This window comes from Puma concolor, chromosome B3, assembly GCF_028749965.1.
Source record: "Puma concolor isolate L17-30 chromosome B3, mPumCon1.1.hap2, whole genome shotgun sequence".
Classification (NCBI taxonomy): Eukaryota; Metazoa; Chordata; class Mammalia; order Carnivora; family Felidae; genus Puma; species Puma concolor.
Window position 1 is genome coordinate 81731719 of NC_141672.1, and position 25171 is coordinate 81756889.

Genomic DNA, 25171 nt, shown 5'->3' on the forward strand with positions numbered 1-25171 from the left:
CTAAAGATATGTGAGAATCTTGGTTTCACTTATCCCTTAAAGCACACGAATATATCCCATCTCTCATTTTAGTACACACACACACACGATACGTTACAAATAGATTCACCGTATTTAAGTTTAAATTCATATATATTCAAATGTATATTCATATAAATGTATATTTATGTATGCATTCATATTCTTATATATAAATTGTTATATATTCATACTTATAGCATGTCTCCTAACATTTATACAGATCTTACATTTAGCAAGAATTTTCCAACATTGACGTTTTTTAGTAATTTGCTTTTTTACCATAAAAGTAATATATACACATTACTGAATATTTACTGTAATGGATTATAGTAATCTTTTATCAATGTCGCCAGGATCTGAATCTTCAGTTGGTGTGTCTTACTTCAATGGTTAAACTTTTGGCAGATTGCATATGATGTAAATTACTCATTTCCTGGACTACTTTTTATTCTTATCTATCTGATCATGAAGATCACAGTGGTCAGAGATTAATCATTCACTTAACAGAAAAAATTTACTGGGGCGCCTGGGTGGCTCAGTCGGTTGGGCGGCCGACTTTGGCTCAGGTCATTGATCTCATGGTTTGTGGGTTCAAGCCCTGAATCGGGCTCTCTGCTGACAACTCAGACCCTGGAGCCTGCTTCGTGGATTCTGTGTCCTGCTTTCTCTGCCCCTCCCCCATTTGTGCTCTGTCTCTCTCAAAAATAAAAAATAAACATCAAAAAAATTAAAAAAAAAAACAGAAAACTTTACTGAATATCAATAACTATTTTGACGTTATAGAGTCATAAAAATGGCATTGGAATATTCCAGTCACTGCAGAAAGGATTAGAATGTAACATTAAGCATTCTTAATAGGTCACTATTGTTAAGCAGTATTAATTAACTAGGGCATTGAACAAAAACGTTTATCAAATCTTCAATGGGCTTACAAAAGAAAAGTTGGTTGTGATGTATCTCAGACACTCTATACAGGTCCTAATCTCATCAAATATACATGTACTGTAGTCTAAATTCCCTTTTTAATGTTACTATGTTTATCTTTGCTTCAGTTTACATATTGCACATAGAAACATTTAAACTAGTCTGTCTTTCCCTTCCCTTATATAAAACAGGGAGGGGGACAAAATAGAAGAGACTCATAAATATGGAGAACTGAGGGTTACTGGAGGGGTTGTGGGGGGGGGGGATGGGCTAAATGGGTAAGGGCACTAAGGAATCTACTCCTGAAATCATTGTTGCACTATATGCTAATTAGGATGTAAATTTTAAAAAATAAAAAAAGAAAGAAAAAGAAAGAAAAGTAAATAATAAAAAGTATAGACTAGTCTGTCTTTGGTTATCACAGGACTCACTTTTTTAGACACGTAAATAAGTTGCGCTACTATAAATTTCAAACTTCTTTTGTAATAGAGTATGTTACCATACGTCAACCTAAAAGCAGGTGTCTGTATCAAAAGCAACTGGATTTAGGATAAAACTGATACAATTCCATCTTCATCCCGAGGGAAGAGACCCTTTCTCCGTACTTGAGCCCCAACGTAAAATACACCTTGGTCAAAAGCAAACCTGTCGCAGGTGGGACTGCAGGCGAGGGAGAAGTGGCCTTAAGCGGGAGGGGGCGGAGCTAGTAACAGCCCCCGGAGGAAGGCGGACCAAAGTCGGCGCAGAAAGACAAGGAACTGCACAAGAGGACTGAGTAAGTGGAAGTGAAGCCGTTGGCTCTCAAACTTCACTGCCCATTACACTTTTTAAGAATCCGACCCGGAACCTTGTCAGAGTAATGAAACCAGCGCTCTGCCAGTGAGACCCAGACAAGGGTGGGTTTTCAAGTTCCCCTGGTGAACCTAATGTGAATTCACGTATGAGGGCCAGAAAATCAGAGGCAGGGGCTGACAGACTGAGGAGCCTCGGTCCAGGGCAGCGGGAGGGGCCGGGCAATAGCCCGAAAACTCCGCCTCTTCCTGTGGCCGGGAGGAGCCGCTGGGCCCCCGGACACGCGGTTCCTGCACAGACACTCTTCCGCGCCGCCGAAGGCGGCGGCGGTAGCTGCCGTTAACCAGCAGGAAAGGATGAGAGGCCGGCAGGGGAGGTGGAAGGCGGCTCCCGCGCCGCGTTACCTGATCAGAGCGGCGACCCTCATGCTGGGCGCAGTACGCGTGCGTGCGACGGGCGCGGGGGTGGGTAGCTGGGAAGTCGCCGCCGCCGCCGGCCGTGACGCGCCGCGGGGCCTGGCGCGGGTGTTCGCCTCGCCGCCTGTCAGCGGCGGGGCGTTGCGACCTCTGCGGCTGCCTTGTGGGACACCTGACCACGGAGGAGGCGGCACGTCGGCGCCTTGTTCCTGTGACAGGGCCCTCCTGGCCCAGGAAAAAATGATGTTTAGGCGCGGCCTGACCACCTAAGTGAGGGCACTGAAGCTGCCAGGGAAAGGGCAGGGTCCGCGTCGCCAAGCCCAAATGCGGTGGCAGTGGATTTGTTTTGGCAAGAGAACGTTCAAAATCACTTAGGCTGCAAATGGAAACATTTGGAACATGCAAAGGGAGAGGAAGTGTGCCCTCACTTCCTCAGCCACCTGCAAGAAACTAACTGCACCCTTTAGTGTTTTTTAACCTAATATCTCCTTTGTATTACAAATTTAAACCTGAAACTACCGCTGTAAAGCTCGAAGCTCCCTGGGGTTCGGCCCTTTGCGTAAATACAGCACCGTAGAAGCCGGCTAAGGCTCCTCGGGAAAGAGCCTTGGCCTTGCAGAATCATTCACTAAGTATTTATTGAATGCCTTTCATGTACCAGACACTGTTTTAAGCTCTTTGGGATACATTCATGAATAAAACAAGGATCATTACCTTCCTGAAGTTTATATAGGGGTGAGGAGAGCAGACAACATGCAGGTTAAAAAAATCCTGTAATATCTTAAAAAGTGGTAAGTGGTATGAAAAAAAAATTAGAGATTGAGAGGAATCAGGAAGGAGGCAGAAGGGCAAGTTGCAGAATTAAAAGGCAAGATAGGACTTCTGGGAAGGTGAGATTTGAGCCAACTCAAAAGCGATAGCTGTGTATGACTGGAGATGTGCTCCAGGTAGAAGGAAAAGCTAGAACCAAGGCCCCAGGTATATTAGGTGTCTGTAGAGGAACAAGGCTGGCCCATGTGGTGGGAGCAGAGCAGCTCTGAGAGTACTGTGAGGCAGAGAGTACAGCCAGATGAGGTTCCAGTGATGGAGGAGGAAGATCATATATAGGGTCTTGTAAGCCATAAAGAACATTGTCTTATTTTGAGTGAAGTCAGTGGCCACTGTAGGGTTTGGGACAGAAGTCTGACTTAAAACTTTTAAAAGATTACACTGTGCTGTTTTAAGAATACACCTACCTGTGGTGAGGCTATTGCAGTAATTGAAGAGAGACACGGTGGAGCCAGGAACCAGGATGGTGCTAGTGAATTTGGGCAGAAGTAAGAGAATTCCAGGTCTGTTTTGAAAGTAGAGTTCATTGAATTGGATGGGTTAGATATGAGTTATGAAAGAAGGAAAACCATGAAGGATGATACTAATGTCATGCATTAAATTAATATATGTAAGGAATTTAGAATCATGCCCAGCATAAAATAATCATTCAATTTAATTATACTATAATGTTCTCATTAACTCCAGTACTCTTGGTATGATGAGTGACTACAGCAATGACAGTCTGCATACCAGTTTCACCATCTAAAATGATGCATTTTTATTGGACCCCTGGGTGGCTCAGTCAGTTGAGCAGCCGACTCTTGATTTCAGCTCAGGTCATGATCCCAGGGTCCTGGGATCAAGCCCGCCATTTGGCTCCACTGAGCATGGAAGCTGCTTGGAATTCTGTGTGTGTGTGTGTGTGTGTGTGTGTGTGTGTGTGTGTGTATGCTGTGTGTGTGTGTGTGTATATATATATATATATATATACACACACACACACACACACACACATATATATGTATGTGTGTGTGTGTGTATATATCCCTATGCCCCTCTCCCCTGCTCATCTGTGTGCTCTCCAAAATAAAAATAAAAAAATAAATTATTAAAGTGATGCATTTTTAAAATTATGAGATGGTGGGTATTTAACAAATGAGTCAACTATTTAAAGCGTTTGTTGTCTAGTTGGGGAGATAAGACAAATACATTAAACAGATATTCGCAATACAAGATGGCATATTTTGAAAGTAACAAGTTATGTGATGCCTATAGCAAGGGCCCCATGAATTGAACCCACAGGGTAAATGCTACAATGAGGACTGAATTTCAAAGATGGGCAAAACAGAGCAGGAAGAACAGTTGGACCTTATAAACAGGCAACAAAACAGGAGGAGTTTAGAGCATGTCACCCCAAAATATGTTGCTTCCATGTATTGATTATTTTAAATTAAAGGCATTGAGAAATAGCAGACATGGGAAGGGCACTCTGACCCTCTTTATTCCTGAAAATAAGGGATAAAACTCCCTCATAGAAGGTGCCTTCCCTGTACTTGGCAGAAAAGAAGAGACAGGGGATTGAGGAATAGACGTGATAGGACCTAAACATTCATTCCTAAGGGGTTGTAGACTTTGGTCATCATATCCTTCTTACTCTGGGGTTGTTGTATGTGTCCATTCACAGTTACCATTGGGCAAGGGAATGTCAAGAGGCACCCAAGTTGACCACCTGTGCTCCACCTGTATTCTTCCTCGTCTCTACTGTGTGAAAGCAGTCCCATCTCTTCTTGCTAATCAGAGTCAAGTATCCTTGGTTGCCTGCCCCTGCAAAGGGTTAAAAATGCCCTACTACTAAATATCTTCTAGTTCAATATATCAGTGTTGTACCCCCTGGCAAGAGAGAAAACCTTAAAGACTAGGACTGCTAACTCTGCCCAGCCCAGAGTTGTAGGAGGTGAAACACAATGTTCCCCAGTGGGTCATTGGGAGTGATTGTAAATGAAGCTGTTCTTCCTTTCACCCTTTGGTTCCCAGATCCAGATAGCTTTCCTATTGGAAACACACTGCCATACAGAGATTTCTGACTTAGTGCCTATACTGTATCCTGAGGAATGGTGCACCTTCACTGTAGAGTATTGTCTTTCAGCTGCTGATTTAGCTGTTACTTCAGTAGGCCTTTCCAGTACTCTATAAGGCCAGCTTCATGTAAACAGTCCAGTATGTGATACAACAATTAGATTTCATGGATATGGGCCCACTTCTGTACCTCATTCTCTGTGAAGTGGGTTTTTTTTTTTATTTTTGATGAATACTCTGCTGGATGGAATTCTTTGCTCATAGAGTGAGCACTGCTAGTAGAGTCATTGCAGACAAGAAAGGCCAGGTTAGTATCCTCTCTGTGTTCAGTCCAAGTCTGGGAGCAGCCTGGAAAGGCATGGCCTTCGATGAATTCCATAGTGGATCCAGAAGTGTGGCAGTTGAAAGGTGTCTGTCATCCAGGCTTCCCGCAGCAGGTGTTTTTGAAAGGATATGTGAATGGGTCACCTCCATGACTGCCACACTGAGGCAAAATGGCTTTCACAGAGTCACATAATGAGGGGCAGCAATGTTTACACTACTTGTTTCACACGTGTCCCTTTGGAGTAAGAAATGTAGAATGAAGGGTTCGTTCACACTTAGAATTATATTTGAAGGAGAGTCCATCTGAATTTGTGAAAAATCTAAATAATAAACAGTATTTTAAAGAAATGCTTTAATTTAAATCAAAAACAATATATTAATCTTAATATATTGTTAATATATTATATATTATATAATTACATTATATAATTACATTATATAATATATATTAAATTATATATTAAATATATATAAATATATAATATAATTATACAATATATTTTATTTTAATAATTAATTTAATAATTAATTTAATAATTAATTTAAAATAATTAATATAATAATTTATATAGTCTATATAATATAATATATAATTATATATAATGTATATTAAATTATATATTATATATTAAATAATATATAATATATTATAATATATTGTTAATATAAACAGTATTTTAAAATGCTTTAATTTAAATCAAAAACAATATATTAATCTTAAACCTAGTAGTGTACTCATTGAATGCTGACAAAGTGTTTTTAAGAAGACTCATAAGTTAATAGGGAAAACTTATTTTTAATTAGTAATATCCATTTGCCTATAATAATTTGTTGAAACGTCAAGAAAAGTTGGCCTAGCAAGACCTCTATGTGCATAGCGTTCTATATGGATAGTGTAAAGGTTACTGCAGCCTAGTCAATGTCAACAAGTTAATAAATTTTATATCAGTATAAAGTAATTACTTTTTATTATACTGAAATGACTTGTCCAAGATTCGCATTTTAAAGGCATTGTGAGCTCACTTCCTGCAGTCTCAAGCTCTTACATATGAGAGACTATGGATTCATTTGTAGAACCAACAAAATAGGTGAATAGGAAATCAAACTCAAAATAATTTCAATGCCTTGCCAGGGTACTTAAAAGAAACTCTCCATAGCCAAACACTGTTGCTGGTAATAAAAAGTTGCAAGCTGTCACTGAATTCTGCTTTCCTGGCAGCACATCTCAGTGATGTACTGATTGATAAAGACTCAGATAATCAAATCAAAAACTCTGCAGGTAGTTATTCTCAGAGGCCTTAAGGATTTCATTGTGCCTTATCAGGAAGCCATCGGAAGGTTTCTTGGTAAGAACTTAGGAAAAAAAGAATTAAGTACTTATTTGAAGCATAAATTTAAGGGCATCATTATATGAGTATCTGATCCATCTATATTAGTAATGGCAGCTTATATGGGCCGAGCACTCCTCTAAGTATTTTATGTATGGTGACTCAATTAAATACCGCGGCAAATCTATGAAGTAGGATACAGTGTCATTCCCACTTGCAGATGAGGAAGCTGAGTAGAAAGAAGCTAAATAATCTGCCTATCTTAGTGAGTTTGGGCTGCTTTAAAAAAAATAGCATAGCCCAGTGACTTAAACAGCAGGCATTTATTTCTTACAATTCTGGAGGCTGGGAAGTCCAAGCTCAGGATGCTACCATGGTCACCTTCTAGTGAGAGCGCTCTTCCTGGTTAGCAGACTGCTGTATCCTTACAGAGCGGAGAGAGTCTCTTCTTATAGTACTATTTCCATTCATGAGGGTCCAATGTCATGATCTAATTACCACCGAAAGGCCCCTGCCTCTAAACACCCTCACATTGGATTTTAGGTCTTCAGCATTCAGTCCATTGCACTGCCCAAAGTCCTATATCTAGTAAATGTCAGAACCAGGATTCCAACCCAGTCAGTCTAACTTTAAAGTCTATGCTTTTAACCTCTATACTCTATCTGCCACTGAAATGGTCAGCTGGTTTTCTGGCTAAAATATCCTGTTTCCAAGATATGTTTGGAAGGACAATGCCATCATTCACCTCCTGAATTTCCTTTTCTGTGCTCCCAAGCTGACCAATGCTTTTTCTTAAAGACACAAGTTGTTGTATTATATGAATTAATATGTTGTATGAAGTCATTGTTAAACATTCCAGGCCTGAGAGTCATTCTGTTGCCTCTACATATGTTTTTTCTTTGCTTCATAATGGGTAACATGAAATTCAAAAGCTATAGGAGCCAGGCAGGTAACATAAATGAGTAAAGTGGCCTGGTATAAGACAACAGGATAGTGAGGACTTTGGCAAACCACTGCTCATTCTTCACTTGGCTTCAGCTGCCCTGTGCAAATGTGGACCCAATCAGAAGGACCAGACCTTCTGATTTTCCAAGAAATGACAGAAATCTTCATTTTAGTTAACTCCTTTTGTTTTAATGTTGAAAAGTAATTAAAATTTTTTTAACATTTATTCATTTTTGAGACACAGAGAGATAGAGCATGAGTTGGGGAGGGGCAGAGAGAAGGAGACACAGAATCGGAAGCAGGCTCCAGACTCTGAGCTGTCAGCACAGGGCTGGATGCGGGGCTCAAACTCACGCACTATGAGATCATGACCTGGACTGAAGTCTGATGCTGAATCAACTGAGCCACCCAGATGCCCAGAAAACTAATTTTTAAAATTTTAATTGTTTTTCACACCACATAAGGCATATCTGCTTATTATTAATTTTATAATTTAGAGAGTAGCTTTAGAGAGTAATCTTTATTCCTTTATTCAACCAACATTTATTGATAATCCATTATGTTTATTTATAAAATTTAAAATTTTTATGTCCTTTCCTACAGAAGTATCTTATACTCATATGTGCAAAAATATACAAGTATGTGCCAATGCAGCATTATTTGCAAAATGGAAATCTCATCAGGGCAGGAACTTTGTATTATTCACTTCTAGAACAGTCCTGGAATTAGAGTAGGAACTAAATGTGTATATATAGAGTAGGAACTATATATATATCTTAAATTTCATCAACAGAATGGGATAAATTATGGTCCCTCTGCACAGTGAAATATTGTGTAACAGTTAAAGAAAAATGAAGAATTCTTTAAGACATATTTTCAGCATAAAAAGCAAGTTGCAGATGTTCCATTTGTACTGAAGGAAAATTAAACATATATATATATGCATACATATGTAAGTAGATATTAAAGGCTTTACAAAGTTACATCCTAAGCTGTTAACAATGATACTTCTGATGAGAAAAAATGGGAGATAGGACTTCTACTCTTTGATTCATATACATCTATGTTGTTTGACTTAGATGAATATATGTGTGTTACTTGTGTATTTTCAAAGGCTAAATATTTAGCCCCATTAATAAATAAATGAAATGAAATAACCATATAATCTCATTTCTTAACTGTCAGGTTAGCAAAGATTTCAAAGAAGAAAAGCTGGTGAAGATACCAATGTCGGCAAGAATACGGGGAAAGGAACAATCTCATGCTTGGTTGTTGGAGAAGTAAGTACAATTGTTCTAGAGGGCAATTGGGGACTACACATTAAGTCTTTAATGTGCATGTGCTCTAAGCATTCCTATCTCTAGGAATTTATCTTAAGAAGATAATTGTACAGTAATACAAAAGTGTATATACCAGAATATTCCTCGTGATGCTGTTTATAGTATTAAAAAATGGAAAACAAATTGAATATCAATAATTAGGAGGCTGGTTAAATAAATGTACCATGATAAATATACCACAGTATACCCATACAGTAGAAGATCATGCGTCATTATAAAGAGTGACGTATACATATATTTGTTAGTATGCAAATATAAGCATGAAATGTAGTATAATTGCATTAACATACAAAAAGTACACATGGGCATATATATGGGAGGCAGTGCAGAATCACGGTTAAATACTTGTACTCTGGAGTCAGACTCCCTCAATTTGAATGTCAGAACTGCTACTTACTAAGGTTGTTACTTTGAGTTACTTAACTGAAACTTTCTTCTTTCTTTCTTCTTTCTTTCTTTCTTTCTTTCTTTCTTTCTTTCTTTCTTTCTTTCTTCCTCTCTTTTAGTTTTGTTATCTGTAAAATGGGATTAAAATATGATCTACCACACCTAGTTGTTGTAAGAATTAAATTAAATGGACAATCATAATTACATAGTCTATTGTTATTTTACATAAAGAGAGATCTGGAAAAAAATCATCAATGTGTTGGTGGTGGCAGTCTTTGGGTGGTAAAATTGAATTGAATTTTTGATTCCATATATATACCTTTCTGTATTGTTTTGGTTTTCTAAAATTAATGCAAATGTTTGTAAATAAAGTCAATGATAGTTGGAAGAAGAGATGATTGGTAGAATGGAAGGAGGGAAGGAAGAGAGATGGGATACCTGACTGCTTCAGGGTTGGTCTCACAGGGAGCCAATTCTCTGATGATGTTACAGAAAAGTATGAAGAGTAGATCCATAGATCTTCAGCTCCATAGATTTTAGAAATCAACTTTACTATTTATCCAATGTAGACCAGATGGTAGGGAACTGATGGAAGCTACGTAGTTTCATGGAGGACTCGTTAATAAACCAGAATGTATATGAGTCAGCTGATTCTTTTGCCACTAGGAAAACACAAATTAGAAATATTCTTTCGTCAAAACATTGCTTGATAAATTAAAACCACAATGAGATACCACTACATACCCACTAGAATACCTGAAGTTATAAAGACTAACATTACTAAGTGTTGGCAAGGATATGGATAAACCAAAACTTTAATACACTGTTAGTAAGAATACAAAAATGGTACAACCTCCTTGTAAAACAGTTTGTCAGTACCGTATAAAGTTAAGCATAATTTACCTTATGACCCAGCAATTCCAGTCCTAGGTATTTACCCCAGAGAAATAAACACATGTATCTACGCAAAAAAAAAAAAAAAAAAAAAAAAAAAAACAACGTGAATGTTCGTAGCATTATTTATAATAAGAAAATGAAAGCAACCCAATCTCCATCAAGTGGTAAGTGGATAAACAAATTATACCATGGAATAGCGCTCAGCAATACACATAACATGAACGAATTTCAAAAACAAGCTAGCGTGCATTCAGTGTGATTTCCTTGATATGAAATTCTAGAAAAGGGAAAGCTACCAGTGACAGAAAAGGAATCAGTGTTCCCTGGTGTCAGTGGTGAGGAGAGGTCATTAAGGGCAAAAGGCCTTGAGGAGACATTTTAGTGTGAAAGTGCTGTTCTACATATTGCTAGTAACAGTAGTTATGCAATTACCAAAATTCATCAAACTATACAGTTAAAATTGGTTAAAATTTTTATACGTAATTAATACCTTAAATTATTGGTAAGTTACTGGTAAGGATAGAGTTCATTTTTATTATCTGATAAATTATATCCCATTGATTCACTTTCTCAAAATGTGTATCTGTATATGAATAAGTATATGTACTATAGGAATTAAACTTTGAAGGAGACTAGAATGTCTACATCCGTTGGTGGAGACATCCTTTTCTTTCATTCTTTTCCCCCAATAATGGGAGTTCTGGAATTCTATATCAAAGATGTTTTAGGAGTGGCTATGTAGTTAAAAGTGTGTTTGTATAGTAAGCATACTCTTATTTAAGTTGTGAGTTTATTTGAGGCTAGTGTTAGATATTATAGAGGAGCTAAAGCCTCCTAAATCATCTTTTAGTGGCACTTACATTTTTGAGTATTGTATTGATGTCAGGCACTAGTCAGTTATAAATATATGAAAGAAAATTTGCCTTACACATTAATATTATCAGCAGCATACTTTAAAACTTTGCCTGAAGGGTAAGACTTTATTTCTGCAGATAGTTAATTTCTTCACTATTCTGTTTTTCTTCTCATTGATGAGTTTTACTGGATTCAATTTCATAGAGAAGGATAACAGTAATATATATGTTGATTTTATTGCCAAATTCTGACAATTATTTACATTTAGACCCTTTATCCCTTTCAAGTCTTCATGTGTATATTCAACCATTTTAAATGTAGTACCAACTCAGTGTTTATCCTGTGTCCTTTTTATGGACTTCTGACCATATCAAAGGTTGAAAAGGTATTCCAATATTTTCCTAAAAATATGTTTTGGAGTCGGCTTACCTGAATTTGAATTTTGGTTCTGAGATATTGGTTTGTAATTTCGGCAAGATGTTTTTCCTTGATCTGTAAAAGAGGGATATCTATGCTTACCTTATGAAATGAAGATTAAATATATATAAATGCATTAGTCATGGGGCACCTGGGTGGGTCAGTTGGTTGAGCAACTGACTTTGGCTCAGGTCATGATCTCATGGTCTGTGAGTTCAAGCCCCATGTCAGGCTCTGTGCTGACAACTCAGAGCCTGGAGCCTGTTTCTGGTTCTGTGTCTCCTCTCTCTGCTCCTCCCCTGCTTGCACTCTGTCTCTCTCTCTCTCTCTCTCAGAAAAATGAATAAACATTAAAAAAATTTTTTTTTAATAAATGCACTGGTCACAATATCTGTCACATGCAAACTCTTAAGCAAACACTACAAATGATAGAACAATATTTATAACAAGCCATGAAGGAATGAAGATAAATTCATATAAAAATGCTTACTTAGTCCAAAAGGAGGTAAGAAAAAAAGAGTAAAAGGAGAAGAGAAAAATGAAACAAAACAATAAGCTGGTAGATTTAAATCTAACAATATCAGTAATCACATTAAATGTCAATGTCCAAACACTTAAAATACAGGTTGAAAGATTCAAGAAGAAAGCAAGACCCAACTACCCTGTTTACAAAAAACACTGTTTAAATATGAAGTCATAGACAAATGAAAAGTAAAAGGATGGAAAAAAGATATATACTATGCAAACACTGGTCAAAAAAAAGCTATATACATATATATGAGAAAATGTAGATTTCAGAGTAAGGAATAAAATTAGTCTCTCTGCTTCCTCAGATCTCCAGTCCCCCAGATCCCTTCCTGTGAGGCAACACATTACCCATTTTTCTGTATCTTTCCAGAATGAGTTTATGAATATATAAGCATATATCACTTTTATTTTTCACCAAGGGGAGCATACTGTATTCACTGTCGTCTACTTTGTTCTTCCAAATATATCTAGGACATTATTCTGTATCACTACATATGTATTTATCTCATTCTTTTTAACTGCTGTATGGTAAAGTATAGGGGGAAAAAAGTATTAACTAAACTATGGTAAAGTCTGTTTTTTGGAAGGTCTCCATCAAGAACACTAGTGCTCCAAATTCTAGCTAACGTGGCTAAGTGAGACTCCTCCAAAATATGATTGGGATGTAACTAATTTAAAGAACTCGGGACACCTGCATCTCCAGCACATTCAAACCTAAGGTCAATATCCTGACATGTCACACATTCAAACCTAAGGCCAATATCCTGACCTGTTACACTCCCACTGAGTCACTCCAACTCACATTTCTACCAGTTTGTTACTTTTTGAGGACACCATCCTCCACCTACTTAGTATTCAAGGTAATTCTTAACTTCCCCTTCTCCCTGATGTTTCCCCAGTCTGTAACCAAGTCTTATAGATTGTGCTCTCAAGGTGTCTCAATAAGTTGGAGATGGATGATGAAATTCTTGAAGTTCATTGTTACCTATTCAATGTACTGGAACTAAGACTAGTATCTGCATCCAGTTCCAATCTCCATTGCCAGATGTTTTGTCTATAAAATTGCATCAGAGGACTTAAGAGGTTTCTTAAGTGATAAATTGATGTTTTTAATATTCCCTATTCAAAAAGTTTATTTCCATATTCTTTCTTTATAATTTTATTTATTGCTATTGTTATTTAGGAAGATATTTCGGTCTGGTGGGATATACAGTTTTATAATTATAGTGTGGTATTATGGTTCTTCTTTTGACAAGCTCCAAGTACTTTAACAAGTTCTGTTTCATATATCCTAATAATATCCCTTTGAAATAGGTTGAAGAAAATATTTTCTTTTCAATTTACTAATGAAAGAACGGAAACATATATCAGGTGATTAGTGCTTGGCTACACAGTGTGTTAGTGACCAAGCTGGGACTGGAACCCAGGTTTCCTGACTTTCAAGCCAGATTATGTGTTTCAGAATCATAAAACTGTCTACTCTGTAATTTTGAAAAAGTAATTGTGTATACTCTCACACATTCTGAATTTCTAGAGCTGTAATAATAATCCGTTAAAAAAAGAAAACAATCTTCCTTAGAGAATCTTACTGGAAAGGAACAGTTCTCAAGAAATGTAGAGAATACATATTCAACCACTGATTTTTTTTCATTAAGCACTTCTCTGTGAAATGAACTTAAAATGTTGATGACATCAGATTCAATATTACACCTATTTTTATTCCCCTAAAATATTGTCCAAACATATAAATGCCCTAGACTCTCAATCAATCATTTGAAAGTGGCCGACCACAGCTTTGAAAATATTGGGAGCATCATAAACATCATGCCCATCTGTCATTTCTTTTTCATCATGGAACATATATAGCCTACAATTATTCAGAGCAATATCTCATGGCTCAGGTGAAGCCTTATGAATAACTTTCTCTGTTCAGCTGTGCAATTCTGAGTAATTAGATGAATTCAAAAGTCCAACAAACTAAATTCTAAAAGATGACTCAATGGCAGCAGGAATAGTTAAATAAACTAGTTTATTTTAATGGAAAACCTGATATTTCTTTGAAGTAGAGCAATTTGCAAGAAGAACTGGAAAAACTAGCATATGAAAGGAGAATTTAAAGTTGGAGCATTTTCTTTGCAATTGTAGAATACATTAGAATTTGATTGAACAACGTTTTATTTGTGGTCCTTTTCCCTTTAAGCTTTTATTTCATCAATAAGATTTCTACATGTTGGTGTTGTTTTTTGTAGAAAATTTTAGTAGGTTACCAAAATTTTATTGTGTTTAGCAATGTGTACATTGGATTATGTGCTTACATATTTCTAATATTGTTTTTCATTTCTCATCTGTGCATCTCAGCCCATACACACAGGATACATACTCTGCACATACCTGCAAGATAAGTGATATTTGAAAATTATTTAAGTATGAGGAAGGAGAACATATATAGTTGGTATGATTTAATTTATCTACGATAAAAAACATGACAAATGAAATAGGTAAGATTTTTAAGCAAGCAAAATTTAGTATATAAACATTGATGGAATGAAAATAATAAGTGATGTTTGATGATGAATAGACAGTGAATACTTAAAATAATTTATCATGAAATTGGCATTATAATTCTAGAAATTAAACAAAAGAATATTCTTCTGTATCTCCTTACAAACATTTCTTTTAATTTTTCCATATTTAATTTTTGTTTGCACATACACACACATAATTTTAACATAATTATTTTGAGTACATGTAATTTTGTATTTTGACTTGGAAAAATGAATGCTTTTTACAGGTAAGAAGTTCTTTGGAAAATTGTAGTGGGTATTAATTTGATTCAATATCTCAAAATATTGATAATAAAAATATTTAGGAAGAATCTTTCTCTAAACTCTCAAATATTTTAAAAATAAAAGATGGAGTGGGCATCAGGGTGGCTCAGTCAGTTAAGCATCCGACTTCAGCTCAGGTTGATCTCATAATTCATGAGTTTGAGCCCCACATCAGGCTTTATGCAGACAGCTCGGAGCCTGGGAGCCTGCTTCAGATTCTGTGTCTCCCTCTCTCTCTGCCCTCCCCCTCCTCACGCTTTGTCTCTCTCTCAAAAATAAATAAACATTTAAAAAAAATAGAGAGAGAGAAAAAAGATGGAGTTATAAATTAATAAAGAACACATAAATTAACCTACCTGATTTATTTATAGGATTTTCTTTCTTTTTCTTTATCACTGACTCCTTTGCCTCTCTCAGGCAAAAGGAAATTTATATGTCCTTAATTCTGCTCTCTTTTAAAATGCATATGAAATGTTGTCATTCAGTTGAAATATTCTAATGCTGTTATTGCAGAATACTAATGTGTGTGAATGGATGGGAATATTTTGCCCATATAAGTTAGACCTAATTGAATATTCATTATTAATTTTGTATCTTACAGAAAAGACTCTTGTTTCCTAAGGCTTATCAAGACTTTTCAAGACTACCTGATTTCCATCCATTGGCAAAATTGCATCTACTAGATGTAGTAGCTTTTGTTACTGTTCACTAAATTTTCTAGTTTCCTTCCCTATGGAGTCCCTTGCTGAGAGACCATCCATTGCTGCTCAGTGATCATGTGATTTGTTCTGGCCAATGAAATGAGCAGGGGTGACAGAATTCACTTCTGGGAAGAACCCTTAAGAGCCAGCACACAGTTCTTTGATCCTCTTTTCCCTGTTTCAAGAGACTGGCAATCATCAGTCATTGCTCCATAAGCCTAAGTCTTGAAACAGAGCCTTTAGCTGTTTAGGGATGGACACTTACCATCATTGAGAAGTAAACCTTTCTTGTTGCAAACCACTGAGATTTTAAAGATCACTGAAATTAGGAGGCCACTGAGTTATCTCAAGGAATATGTAATCCTGCCAATTTACATGAGCAGCAATCTGGCAAGCATGTGTAGGAATGGTTTCTAAAGGTGATAGATCAAAGAGAATTAACTGTGAAATTGAATTAGGCAAAATTTACCTTATCCTAACACTTACAAAACTAGCATTTTTTTTTTTACTTGTAGTCACTTTTCATGATTCTCAAATAGGTTTAGTTTACAGACCTCTTTGATGCAAAGACACAGAAGACTGTATTTGCCAAAACGTAAATTCTCACATACTTACTCTTGGGTATGTGATATTTAACATCTCATACAGCATTCCTTCCCAGATATGGGAGGCTAGGTAAGATATCCCTCCAGGCAGTGCCATTGCACCTTGGGCTTTCCAGTTATAATATATTAAATGTCTATTTTCCCTGCTACAATCTTCGTTTCATGAAGGCAAAGAATGTCCTGTTCTATTGTACCAGTCAGGCTAATGGCAGGAAACTGGAATTTGAAAGAAATTGAATGAAAGGACTTTTTTTGTGCGTTATTGGCAAGATTAAGTAATCACCCAGGGATGTTGAGACACCCAGGAACTAGTAATATCAGGAAAAAAATAGTATCTGTATGTCTGAAGGAAAAAAAAATGGTACAGTTAGATTTTTTTGTAGACTAGAATAGAACAATAGAACAACAATAGAATAATTGTTCTATTGTAGAACAATAGAAGTGGAGTCACTCAATAGGAGCCACAATAATACATCATACTTCCATAATAGTACACCAAAAAAGGGAAATCTCTGGGGAAGAAATACCCTGGTCTCTTTCTCCATCTCCTACCAGGAGCCTCCCACTGACTGAATCTCACAGAAGGTCAGAGAATGAGGAAGGCTGTTGATATAGCTCACAGAGATCAGCTCCTTACAGACAGAGAGCAAATCAGAGAAGGATGAAGGATGGGACTTGGGAGGGCAAACAGAAGAATGTACATACCTCTTTATTGCTACATTTCCAGTTCCTGCTTATTTGCCATGTACATAAGAAGTGCTTAAAGATATGTGATGAATGAAAGAATGAATAATGAAAGGCAAAGTAATCTGAATGCTAAGATGCAAGCTGCATTTCTTATTTTTTTAGGGAATTATTTTACTTCAACAGGTTGTTTTCTCATTGAATGTTGTCATAAGGTCCTTTCAGTTATTGGTATTAAATACTTATAAACCACATTTTGAACTCCTATGAAGAACACCGAGAAGTAAAGTAACTGGGGAAGCATTGTGAAAGAGATCATATTGGCATGCAAAAAAAAGTGGCTCAATTTGAACAAGTTTATTGAGAAGTTAATTAAGTAAAGAGGGTAAGTCATAAGACGTAATTCATGGCATGCAGTGACAACACAATTACTCAAGTAATCGCTGGTATTGATACTGGGTGGAATGTCAGCTGGTGCAAGGCGTTAGGAAATTATGTGGTTGTGTCATTTGATCACCATGGCAACAATGATAATTAAAAGATTCAGAGATGGGTTGGCTATCTCTTTGTTGTAGAGCTTATAAGAAAGAAAAAGTCATGCCTAGTGCTTGAACTCTTAAACCAGAACATGAAAGCAATATCAGAAAGTTTCTACGGAAGTTTTAAGGAAGATTTTCTAACCTAGGGTACACATTTAGAATTCATGTTTCTTATGTTATATTTCTTATATAGGGGCATTTGTTGGGAAGAAATGAAACACTGACATTTGGGATGGAACATTTAGGAAGGCATAGATGAGGCTGAGAATTTAGAATTTCTGATTGTCTTGAACCTGCTTTAAGAGTGAATGCAGCTCTCTTCCATTGTCTGAAAAACCAGTTTTTCCTTGCAAATAAACTTTTCAGTAACTTCTGTTCTCCTCAAGACACTCCTCCCTCATTCAACACCCCTTACCACCTTTAGGTCTTTAAAGAGAATTAAATACTAGTGTAACCCTGAGGGAAAACTGCAAGATTGACTCTGGCAGGAGATCATTTTACCAATTTGTATAAGCAAGAATCTGGCAGGCATGAATTAGGTTGAATTCTAAAGAGATTACAGTTAAGGGGAATGAACTGTAAAACTGAATTAGGACAGTGGTTTTCAAAGTGTGGTCATTGGGCCAAGCCAGCATCAATTGTCACCTGAGAACCTGTTAGAAATGCAAATTCCCCAGTCTTATCCTAGACCTATTGAATCAGAAACTCTAAGGTATGGGACCCAGAAATCTGTTTTAACAAATCCTTTAGGTGATTCTACTACAGGTTAAAGTTTGAGAACCACTGGAATATGCTAAATGTATATATGTGGCCTCTAGTAGGATTTGAGGTTTAGTATTTTAGCTAGGACAGTTGGGAGTGAGTCTAATGGTTAGCTGGTTAATGGAAGCCTGGACTTAACCGTTGCTCATGGTCAATGAGGTTAAGATTACAGGTCTACCCTGACAAAATGTAAAAAATGAAGTTTGATGCTTTAGAGAAATGAGAACAGATTTAAAACGTGCAATTTGCTCTACCATCCTCTTACCTTCCGTACCCCCAGAACACCCTGAGGAAACTTCTTTCATTCAAAACATATTAAAATGCACTGGTGAGAGTAACAGCCACATCCATGAAAACCTCTGTGGTGGCTGTCCCTAGCAGCTGATGATGGACATGGGTGATGTTGCCATGAAAATGACACCCTGATTTGAATAGAAAAAAAAAGGGGGATCCCAGAGTAGTAGGGCCAAGTGTCCGTTCTTAACTGTGAGTCGATGTGGCACAATTATCCTAAAAGGCTATAGTTTCCAGAGTTGCAATCAGGGTGTTTTGACTCACATGGACATGTGCCCATAACTAAGTGATCATAAGGTCACTGGGAATTGAATAGATGGGCAACCTTCTAAGGTGTTTCTTGACTTGTTACAAAATAAAAAGTGACTTAAGTTGTCATAGTGAGAATTCTTAGCCTCATACCCATCTTCCAGACTTAAGCCAACTCCCCTTTAATTAAGGAGCAGGCCAGGTTCTTTTGAGGAAGAACGTGGCCTGCAATATGGCCATAAATGAGCTCCATGGGTTTTCCAAGTAAAGCTACCAAGTCACTTACCAGGATGCTTTTTCTGGGGGAGAGAAATTTTCAGGTCTTCTGGAGATGTTTAGATACTGCCTCTGAGACAATGCTAGGTCTTAGGATGTAAAACACCATCATGTTCCAGTAGTCAGAGTATGGACTTATGGAGATCAATGGATATAAAAAGGCCTGACTCCATTCTGCCTGAAAGTGGCTCCAATAAGTCTGCTGACCCCCTGTGGTTATTTGCACAATTTCTGAGTCTATTTTAAAATAGTTTTTTTTTTTTTTTCCTCAGCTGAGGCACCAGCTTAGAAACACTGGTGAATTTGGGTTGCTGTAGAGTGCTTTCAACTAACAGGAGACATATATTGCCATCCTTCCATAGCCAGAATCTAGAGGTTGAGGAACCAAAGGGTGGAGGTGGGAGCTACCTCTTTCACTATTATATATTTCACTTAAAGGTTCAGAAGTTTTAGAAGTCCTAATTCCCAAGGTAGGACAATTTCTGCCAGGAAACATAGTTGCTGTTTCATTACCTTAGAAGCTGAGACTATCCTTTGGCCATTTGGGGCTTCTCATGCTGAAGAACCAACAGGAAGACCTTACTCTACTGAATAAGGTAATTGGATCCAGTTGCCACGGGGAAATTGGATCACTGTGATACAGTAGGGGCAAGAAGAGTATGGCGGAACTAAGAGGTTTCACTGAAGAATCTCTTACTATTCTATAAGAATAGTCAATGGAAATTGGAATTCAATAAAGACAGCACTACTAAAGATTTTAAATCATGGGAATAAAGGTTTGGGTCACCCTACCAAGGAAGGAACCCCAATCAGCAAAAATACAGGTTAAAACAAGTGATGGATATCATCTTAGGTCTCATGATCAGTTATAGAATCAGGTATTATAGTGGCTGTATCTTATGTTAATTTATGTTTTCTTTTTCCTCTTTGCTACTGAATATGAAAAGTTCTGATGGAAGTTAAATTATAATTTAAGTTTTAGAAAAGGGCATGAATGAACTGAAATTATTCCATGATTGCAGAATAGTTGATGGGAGTTAGTATCACTTTTGTGTGGAGAGCAAGAGTTGCTTCATAAAAGGGCAGAAATACATGCTGGGAGGCAAAGGGCAAACTGTGCAGGTTGCTTTCTGACTTTCTCCCTTCCCGTGTATCAATTAGCTATTGCTGCATAACAAATTACTTCCACATCTGATACCTTAAAACAATAATTCTTTATTATCTCACAATTTCAATGGGGCAGAAACCTAGACATAGCTTAGCTACATCCTCTGGCTCAGGATCTCTCAGAGGGCTGAAGACTCATGCAAAGACTTGACTAGTGAGAGATTCACTTCCAAGCTCACTCGCATGAATATTGCCAGGATTCAGCTCCTCGTGGCATTGTTGGGCTGAAGACCTCAGCTCCTTGCTAGGCTTGAGGCTTATCTCATTTCCTTGCCATGTAGGACTCTCCATAGGGAAGTTTGTACCCTGGCAATTGGCTTCCCATAGAATGAGCAAGTGAGAGAGCAAGAGAATATCCAAGATGGAAGCTGAAGCTAGGAGCCAGGATGGAACCATATCATGGAAGTGACATTCTAACACTTTTGTCATATTCTTTTCATCAGAAGTTTGTGACTATGTCCATCCCACTTTCAAGGGGAGGATATTACACAAGGGAATGAATACCAGAAGGCAGGGATCATTGGGAGCTACCTTAGATGCTACTTCTCATAACCCCAATTCATTTTCTGCCTTTATTTGGATCTTAGTTGGACTGCATCAGTCAGGTTCTTGCCCTCTGGCTTTCTGTTGGGTTTTGCCAATGAGAGTTCTAGCAGGAGAATAAAAGATGAAAGAGAAGTCAGAATATTTCTTTCCCTGCTTTCTGCCTTCATGCTGTGTGTCTGGCTGTACTTTTCTGCCTTATGGCCCTGCTTCCCTGGCTCTAGCCCTCCCTGAATACTGGTAACACCATTTCCTTGCCTGGGAGGTTTAGGCCTGGGGACATTTTAGGCTGCCCATATTTGCCAGTGTCTGGACACCTCAGTATCCCTTGCTGATTCTTCACCTCTGCACACACCTCTATAAATGATCTTTCCATTGAATTTTAAAAAATGTTTAATTATTTACTTTTGAGAGAGAGAGAGAAAGAGAGTGCATGCATGAACAGGGAAGGGGCAGAGAGTGAGAATCCTAAGTAGGCTCCATGTTGTCCGTACAGAGTCCAGTGCAGGGCCTGATCCTACAAACTGTGAGATCAGAACCTGAGCCAAAATCAAGAGTCAGTCGCTTAACTGACTGAGCCACCCAGGTGTTTCCCTGCTAGCATCTTGAATGATACATATCTCTTAAGGGAAGAGATTATATATTGATATTTTTTTAGTCCTTGTGTTTAACATGGTAGGCACTTAGTCAATGTTGGATGATTAAGTAAATGGATAGACAGATGAACCTAGTTTGAGTGTTATGAAAGAAAGAAAAGAGAAAATATTTTTAATTACATGAAAATTCTTCACTGACGCAGAATAGGCCTTGTATGTTTCATCTGAGACCATAAGGAAAAAAAGAATTAAGTGATCTCTAAAGAGAAATGGCAATTTAAAAAGTTTTAAAGAATTTTTATTCTGCCAGAGAAAGAGAAACTAATACAGAAACTTATTTAAATCAAGCCACCGAGTCTACAGCATTGTAAGGGAAATTGTTTCAGAGGATTATCAAATTTATGAAGGCAAATGCATACTGAATTGGCTTAATATGAAATAACCATAACCAAAGGGTGTGGTTATTTTTATACCATTCCTAAGCAGTTAAGATTATTCCAGCCATATGTGTCATTAAAAAACTTTTACCAATGATTTTTAAATTTATGTTAATAATCAAGGGCCATTAAGCTGATGTTTGAAAATATTTACAGTGTTAGGCATAAAATACTTCACAACAAACCATACTGTGTTCTAAATTTCAATGTACAAAAAGCAAGGAACGTTGACCCTTTGAAAAAAGACAACTAAGAGGATTTACTATGTTAGGTGACCTCATCTGCAACAGGTAATATTGTAGAAGTCTGGCATTTTTACAACTTACTTTGTGAGGGAAAGGTACCGTATTCTCTCAGATCTTGGCTTGTATCCCTTTGCCACTATAGTATAAAATATCTTAGTGTGCTGGGTTTTAATCGTCAATACAATGCACATCCTGAAGACCATCTGTTTTCATTCTGTAATGTGGGCTATAGCAGCCTTGCAAATAATTTTCAGAAATTGACTTACTTAGTATTTTTCCTACCTGCCCTCACCTCAGGAGACATATGCTGGAGCAGTAAATTCATAGTCTTTATTACCCCTAGGCCCACATGATTACTTACAGTGGGCAAGTGAATAAGGGAATATTTGCAAGGCCCATGTAAAGGTGATGAGGAAGAGAAAAATTTAAGGGAGACTCCAGGTGACTCAAAAACATTTTATTAGTGGAAAAATTATTTGTTTAAATGTATTTTTGTATAGCCCAATTACAGAGCTAATTTATATCTTAAGAAATATCTAGGAGTACCTTTTCTTGTCTTAATTGGCAGTTTTACTGGCACAGCGCTGACAACAGCCCTCATTAATACAACATTCATTGCACTTAAAGAAACCTAAGATGGTATGCTGTGGGGTGTAAAAATACCTCAAACAACTCTGCACCTTCTTCCCAACATTTGCAATCAGTAAAATCAAAAAGTTGAGAGAAATTAATAAAGTGACAGAAACCAATAATATTCAAAAAGAAACTCTAACACTAAAAACCTCAACTTCTTAATTAGGTCCTCTCTTCCATTTTGAACACACGCATGCACAGGCCTACATATATCTTAAAATCAGCATATTCAAGGATATACTCATTTTTACAGACTTGAACTGCCTTACATATCCCCAAAGAGGCCAAGGGTCTAGGAAATTGTTCAGTTAACAGAGAGCCAAGAATTCTTTTAATTAAAAATATTTGTAATCAACCTCCCAAGTGGGTAATAAAATATGTGACTGTGAAACAGGCAAAATAAAAAAATCACAAATCCATTTATTTTCCCCAAATCAAAACATTATATTGAGAAATCTGTTACTCACTCACCTGCCAAGTTCTAAGATTAGAAATCTTTGTTTTTGCTGTAACAGTTGATGCTACTGAAAGCTGCTAAGTCGCTTGAGGAACCTGTTCGCTGTTCTATTTCAGATGTTTCTTCTTCAGTAACTTTTTAATTAAAAGCTTTACAGATCACCCTAAACTTAGAGTCATAAGAACAATGCTTTCAGATTTTTTTCCCTCTTGTGTGTGTACATATGTAATTCTCCAGATCTCTTAAGATATGTACTGTCGTGCAGGCTAAAATAAAGCTACAAATACAATCAATGTCTGCCTCAGTTCTCTAATAATCTCATGGATTTCTACCCTTGTATTAATTAGCTTCTCAACTTCTTGACTCTGTGACCATGTAGTTCCTTCTTTCAGTATCATCTGCTCTCAGTATTGTTCATAGTTAAAAAATCAATCAGTCAATCTTTTTCTATAGTTTCATCTGAACACGACTTGACCAGTCACTACAGCCATTAGTCACCATCTCATTAAGACACTACTTCTTTATGCATATTACCATGGTATATTTATTTCTTTGGGATAGAGAGAAATGTAGTAAGGCCCTGATAGTATCATGTGTTAAGAGGTGCCACAAGGCCAGACTCTGCTGAAAACCATTCTTCTTTCTACATGGTGTGGTGTATAAAACTCTTACCATTGGGGGCACTCCATTTAGTTAAGCTGAAGGGGCCAGGACAATTATGTATTCTGATAACGTTACAAGGGAAGTAATCTAATAACACAACAAACTACACATGCTTGGGGTAACTTGAAACCTCTATAAACAAAATAAAACCCATAACCCTTGCCAGTGGGTTTGGGATCAAACTTAACTTTTCACTGAGTCTTCAAATTCTACAACTTTTCCATTATTTAAGGTACATTCTTCAAAACTCCAGAAAGAAATTCCCAACACACCACCATATAGCTAAGGTTTAAAGAAAGCTCCAAAGATTAAGGAATGTGTGTAAAAGATCTTAAACAACAGAGCTGTTTTTGTTCACTCTCCCCTCCTCTTCCACAAAGAAAAACAAGAACATGGGTGACCTATGAGGATAAGGGAAACAGATCTCCATCTGTAAGCCTGTAAGGGACCATTGAAAACAAGAGTATAAAAAGAAGTTTTAAAAGTTATAAGGAACACATTCAGAGAAGACTTTCAAATAAAAACAAGCAATTAATGAATTGAGTAACAACAGAAATTGAGCATATGCCAAGGCCTGCCAAGGCCTGCTATCTATCTCATGCTTCTTTGGTGAGAGAAATTGCTTTCTTTTACTATGTAACTCTATCGTGAACTTTGTGACATTTGGAGGAAAGAAAGGTGCTCAGGAAATAGGATTATCATTACCAGTAGCAGAATGAAGGACTTAGTGGGTTTATTGTTTAGAAACGATTCCAAGTAAGAATTAAAGTTTGTCCGTAAAAAAAATAACTTTATACAAAGAGCACATTGTAGCTGCCAGTCAATAAACTACATAACATACTAGAATAGCTGCATGGGCAATATGAAATGATATTTTAAGGAGTTTGTTTATATGTGCAAATACAGTTGACTCTTGAACAACACAGGGGTTAGAGACACTGGCCCTTCATGCAGTTGAAAATCCATGTACAATTTCTGACTCCCTGAAAACTACTAAATATCCTACTATTGACTGAAAGCCTTACTGATAGCATGAACAATTAACACATATGCTGTATATTATATGTATTATACAGTCTATTCTTACAATAAAATAAGGTAGAGAAAAGGAAATCATAAGAAAGAGAAAATACATTTATAACACTGTACTGTATTTACCACAAAAAAAATCTGTGTATGAATGGACTCGTGCAGTTCATACCAGTGCTATTCAAGAGTCTACTGTGCTTTTAATCTGGATAATTTAATGAAGTAGTTATGACCCTGGGCACGTTTGATAATCTTATTTTTTGTGCCTCAGTTTTCTCCATCCTTAAAATAGGAATGACAGAGGACCTACCTCATAATACGTTTTGCTGTTCTAACTTGTATAATATATATAAAATATCTTGAGCTGTGCCTGTACAAAATAAGCACTAAATAAATATTATTA

At 36.9% G+C, this 25171-nt stretch overlaps 1 protein-coding gene and 1 long non-coding RNA gene across 5 annotated transcripts in view; one reads left to right on the forward strand and one right to left on the reverse strand.

Moving 5' to 3' along the window:
* Positions 1-2288, reverse strand: part of DPH6 (diphthamine biosynthesis 6) — a 198283-nt gene extending 195995 nt beyond the window's left edge. For 2 of the 3 annotated variants that reach the window (XM_086710304.1, XM_025919642.2), the window contains exon 1: positions 2142-2288. In XM_086710304.1, the coding sequence (XP_086566430.1) occupies positions 2142-2164 (23 nt within the window). In that variant the 5' untranslated portion in view covers positions 2165-2288. The remainder of the gene's footprint in view (positions 1-2141) is intronic. The other variant, XM_025919641.2, reaches the window with a different exon arrangement.
* Positions 1587-25171, forward strand: part of LOC147580159 (uncharacterized) — a 78942-nt gene continuing 55357 nt past the window's right edge. Inside the window, exons 1-3 of one of the 2 annotated variants that reach the window (XR_015252564.1) lie at positions 1587-2180; positions 8822-8916; positions 9483-23369. This is a non-coding gene — a long non-coding RNA (uncharacterized LOC147580159). Of the gene's footprint in view, positions 2181-8821; positions 8917-9482; positions 23370-25171 lie in introns of those variants that run through there. The other variant, XR_015252563.1, reaches the window with a different exon arrangement.